This window comes from Asparagus officinalis, chromosome 7, assembly GCF_001876935.1.
Source record: "Asparagus officinalis chromosome 7, Aspof.V1, whole genome shotgun sequence".
Taxonomy (NCBI): domain Eukaryota; kingdom Viridiplantae; phylum Streptophyta; class Magnoliopsida; order Asparagales; family Asparagaceae; genus Asparagus; species Asparagus officinalis.
Window position 1 is genome coordinate 26,196,956 of NC_033800.1, and position 5,510 is coordinate 26,202,465.

The 5,510-nt window shown below is 39.2% G+C and overlaps 1 protein-coding gene across 1 annotated transcript; it reads right to left on the bottom strand.

The window, feature by feature from the left end:
- On the bottom strand, positions 1,328–3,931 carry LOC109849239 (gibberellin receptor GID1C). Its single transcript, XM_020419055.1, has 2 exons — positions 3,606–3,931; positions 1,328–2,848 (listed from the first exon to the last, which is right to left on the bottom strand). Exons 1-2 carry the CDS (start codon positions 3,642–3,644, stop codon positions 1,859–1,861), a joined length of 1,029 nt encoding a protein of 342 aa, XP_020274644.1. The 5' UTR covers positions 3,645–3,931; the 3' UTR covers positions 1,328–1,858.

The following is a 5,510-nucleotide window of genomic DNA, read 5'->3' on the forward strand; positions in this document are numbered from 1 at the left end:
AGGGGAATAGTATATACTTGTTATGTTAAACGCTTGGTTGTCTCTAGTGTACCTATTCTCTCTCTGCATTGAGTCTTTGTTTTGAATTGGTTTTGTATTTATGTGAGTTAGGTCGGTATTCATAGAACATAGACAATGTAATATAATACAGAGTAAATCCATAATTTTTTTTTTCTTTGAGGGAATATATTGACCATAACAAGACAAGGACTGATGAAGAACCTTTCATCTTAAGTATTCCCACATTGTTTAATTTCTTATTCCAATTTGTGCTTTATTTTCTTAATTATGATAGAGAGGATTATCAGCTGTGGGTTTTTTTTTAAACTATTTCTGCCTTAAAAAAAACCTAACTTTTGAACTTTTGAGCATAGTTATTGCATTTGGAGTAGGCTTGTTTTCATCCATACTTTAAAAGAGCAAAAATCCAGAAAGTCCGCTTCTCTTTGTTTGGTATCTTGTATCGTCAATATTGAGAAATTTTGAGCTTGGCGTGGACTGGCAGGGAGCTGTCCTTGTATTGCATCCTCTCTCCGTTCCCTCTCCCTCTCTCTCTCTCTCTCTCTCATTTGCAACACAACTACTTATGCTGCACTTTGTCTCTATGCAAATGACTTGTATTCCTCGAGTACCATCTGTCATGGTGATCCCTTGTGATGTTTATGATGCATACTCAAAGACCAATGGTTAATTAGCGTTATTTTATATATATTTATTTTTGACTACATATGTTATAAGGTCATAAAAGAGAGAGAATTTTTATAGGCCCTTCGCTGTATGCATTGTGTCCTAGATATCACCTTTGAATCTCTTCTTTTATATTTGGGTTAGTTGCCCCCCTAATCTTTCGCCCGATAACGGATAGACCCTCTGTAGTTCATCTATTGCCTGATAATAGATAAACCCTCTGTAGTTTTATTGTTGCAAACAAATGTCCTGAATGAATTTTATTAATTCTTTTACACTTAAAAGACCTATTTGTTGTAAGATAATTTTATCTTTCTCTAGAGATAACAGAGCAACAAATTTGAACAATAGAACTACGGCCTAAAATGATTTGAGAGAAGCCTTTCGGCCCCTGATATCTTTGCTTATGCAATCAAAACTTTCAGCTGTCCCTGTTTCATGCTAGTGGATTCCCTCCCCATTAATCTTTCTTCAAAGATAAGCCAACCTAATAAAGACCAAACTAAAATCCACCTTTTCTTCTGAAGTCATCATGCTACAGAAGAAAAACCAGCCATCAATGAAAGAGATCCTCACTATTACAGGATCAATCAATCACATGAAAACCAAAACCCTTTATTTATGTACATGAAAAGATAAAAAGAGGCAAAGGGACAACTTCATATTAATAGAATCCCCGGAGTATTACATATATAGCTTCACAATGATACCGTGGAATGTTTTACAATGTGCTATGATTAGAAAACTACTACAACATTAGCCACAAACATTACCCAATTCAATCCACAAACCTGAAAACAGTATCACATTTTTGTTTCTTTGCCCTCTTTCCAACCTCCTCTTTGTATTATCACAGGACAAACAGTCAGTAGAAGGAAGAAGAGCTGTACTTCAAAAGCTTTCCATGAATGAAATTTTGCATTTTAAGGACAACAATTCTTCCACAGATCAAGTCACCTATAATTCATCAACCTCCATTGTTCACTGAGTTCCTCTTTCATGAATTGCAAATCATTTCTCAGAGTTGTTAACAACCGAAGTCAGCAACAGCCTGGTAGTGTAGAACCAAACCAACTCTGAGCAATTCATTCAACTTCTGTCGATACATACATAAGACATATATACCTATATATAGCATATCTGTTAAGGGTTTGAAGAACTTGAGTATCTGCTAGCAATTAGAAGTCACAAAGCTCTTGATCTCATCCATGACTTCATAAAAATGTTCGGTATTGGGCAAGAAGTAGAAACCAACCGTTGCCTGCTCTCGATACACAAGCTTCACATCCTGACCAGCTTTCTTCAACCCTTCAGCATAGGCCAACTGCCAATCTTGGATCAAATCCAAACCAGCAACGACAACCAAACTCTTGGGAAACTTCATTCCTTCGAGCTTAGCCCCATTCGGGCCAAAAGGGTTACAAGCGGGATGATCTCTATCTGCTCCTTCAGGCAAAAATGCCTTCCAATACCAATCGCGGTCTTGAATCGTCACAAAATACTTGCCATCCAATTTTTTCTCTGCTTCTGTCCTCTCCATGCCACCAAACATGGGATTAAGCAGAATGTTCCCACAAATCTCAATTCCTGCGTCAACAGCTCTCAATGCAACATTATGTGCAATGTTCCCTCCCGAGCTATCACCAGCGAGGAAAATTCTTGGTTTAGAGTCCTTGGCACATCGAAGCCAAGATTCGTTGGATGCCCATTTTAGGGCAGTCCAGCCATCATCGTAGGCTGAGGGGTACCGATGCTCAGGGGAGCGACGATAGTTAACAGAGACGACGACAGAAGGACCAACTAGGGTGACAAGGCGACGACAGAGAGAGTCATAGATTGCACTGTTGGAAGAAGAATGAGCGAAGCTGCCACCGTGGAAGAATATGATGACGGGAAAAGGGGAGGTTGAAGGGGGGAGGTGGAGATCGGCAAAGGAGGTGGATTCGGGGGATGGACGATAAATCCGGGCAAGGAGGTTTGAAGGGTGGGCAAGAAGGAGATCGAAGGAGAGGACGCCATTGACAGGGGAGGCATTTGCAGGGACCTTTCGCTCGAGGTACTCGGCGAGGTGGCGGTTGAAGGTGCCATCAGGTCGCCGAAGCATGTTGTAGGCTACTTTGAAGTTGGAGATTAGCACCCATGTGTTTAAAGGAACAACCATCTGCAACATAAAAGAACATAGAAACTGGTCAGAATTTGATCTTTTCATAGTTTTCGGCAAGTAAATAGGAAATTGAAGCTTTGTTTCCCCTCATTTTGATTCTATAATTGTGGATTGTTGATGAAGTATAGTAGTTATTGGGTAACCCTGATAACAGAAAACAGGGTTTCATTTCTTTACTTATTTGGGAAATTTTGGAGGGGAAGTTTAGAGGAAAAGGCTCGCGCTTCCGACAATTCTTAAAAGAGTATTTAGTGATTTCTGGGGGCTTTGTCTTCTTCATACAATTGATATTAATAGGGGGAAAGGGGCAGAAATTAGGGCTTTTAGAGTTTTTATGAAATGAGTAAGATTTTGTTTGTTTCTTGGTGAAAAGATTCAAACTTTTCATGATTTCACGGGAGCAGATAAAACTTTCACGGTATAATCATTCTCTCAAAAGTTATTAAAGACAAATTTAGCCCTCATCGAAGGAAGCTGAAACCCTAAATTAGCAAATTGGGGCCAGATTCAAACCGATTCAAGACAAATTCTACCCATAGTAAAGACTCTCAGAAATCAAAACTAAAGCCCCAAAAACTGAAATCAAATCACAACCTTAAGACATTTTGCCCATAATCAACAAAGAATATCACATAAAATGAAGAGAACGAGAGTTTATATTGTTCATTTTTCTACTAAATCTCTCACCAAATTAAGCAAAAAAAAAAAACTTAATACACAAATAATTCCAACAGAAACGAAAGAATAACAATACCATTGACTCATTAGCGTTAACCTCGTTGCTTCCAGCCATAGAGAGGGCAATAATAATGCTTAAAACAACCAATCTCAATTCAAAAACCAAGAAAAATTCCTCCTTTTTCTCATGGTTCAGCGCAGTAGCTCGAACCCATAGAACCCTTCTCTCAAAAACTACTCTGCTTAGCGAATTTTTGAGAAACTCGAAGATTGAAGCTCGTTCCTCCGTCAAAAGAGCTCCTTTTTTATTGGCCTGTGCTCTGAGAACTTGAGATTGAAGCAAGCAGCAGAATGAAAGACAGGGGAGGGAGGGGGTCCGAGGGATAAAAAGAAGAGCGAGAGGAGACGACAAAAAGGGGCGGCTTCAAATAAAACTCTCACGCGTGGGACCCACCAGTTTTTCTACTCTCTAGTCCCTCCGTTTTCCCTCCTTTCTTTTAGAGTTGTCAAGTCTAGGGCCAACGGGCCTGTTGGCGCGTGCAAGTCAAAGACCCATCGAAAACAACTTAATGTTGACTGTTAAAATACTAGCATTGTTTATTCTTGGATTTTGGATTTTTTTTCTATTTAAACCATTAGTATTTTTCACACTAATCCATGTGGGACTAAAGTGAGGGTGTCACAATCGCCCCATCTTACAAAGACGACGTCTTCGTCGTCACGACATGACAATTGACATATCCCAGTATCAATGCCAGACGATGTGGACTCTAGAGTGGACTCCTACGGGCTCTAGAGGTGACTCACACCGTATCCATGCGGTGTAGCACTTAGTCGCGTATAGCATTAACTTCACACTTCCAACTGGAAATGGCTCTGATACCATTTGTCATGTCTCGAGCCCACGAGCCCGTTGGCGTGTGTAAGCCATGGGACCCACCGAGAACAACTCGATGTCGGCTTAAATCCACCGTTAAAATGCTAGGAACAGTTGTTCTTGGACATTAGGTTTTTCTCTATTTAAATCACTAATATTTCTTTACACTAATCTATGTGGGACTCAAGTGGGGGTGTCACAGTTGTGATGCATCCCCTTTCATGCACCAATTTAGCAATTTTCATAAAATTATTTGTCATTGGGAGCAAAGTGTTGACAGGTCCATCTAGCACACATTTCTTATGTTTTGAGTCCTCTGAATTAAATTTCACAAAAAAAACCCAACACCGGAGTTACCCTACCAAAACACCCCTAAAATATTAAGAAACTTTTTGAGCGTCTTGCAAAACTCCTCTAAACTTCCAATGTTTCTCTCAGACTTCCCAAACAGTTTTAATGAATCAACGATCAATATTCCTATGTATGATCAACATAAGGTAACACACCAACTCTATTAGGGGGTCCATTGGTGGGTTTATGAGACACCATAAAGTTTAGGGACTTGATGAGAAAAACGTTTTAGGAATGTAGGAAATCCCTATAGGAGGTTTTATGAAATTTACATATTTATAACTTTCAACATGTCGCAACTTTGAAGTTTTGATGCAAAAGAAAATGACTTTACATGATATATGGGGTTCAAATTCATAGTTTATAGAGGAGGTATTTAAAACAAAATTTAAAAATAACACAGTCAATATGTATCCGTGTTTGGATGAGTTTGTTGAGGATTGATGAGAGACCGCTTTCTTCCTAGACTTTATGTCTGGTTCTTGAGTTGGGAATCTAAAAAACCTGCACGTGTAGAAAGTCGTGAGAGGACGGAGTTTGGTTCCCCCGTTATACCTCCGACGATTAAGTTAGCTGATGAACTTGAGTGGGGTAAATAAGAACTATAAGAGTTCTTGTGTGTGCAGTATGATTTATAATTTTAGAGAATTTGGATCAGAATCCGAAAATTAAGATCTGGGGGTCAGATCTTCCATCCCTATAACGACAGAATAGTACCTGTATTTAAACCTAGGGTATAAGGTTAGATTGGTC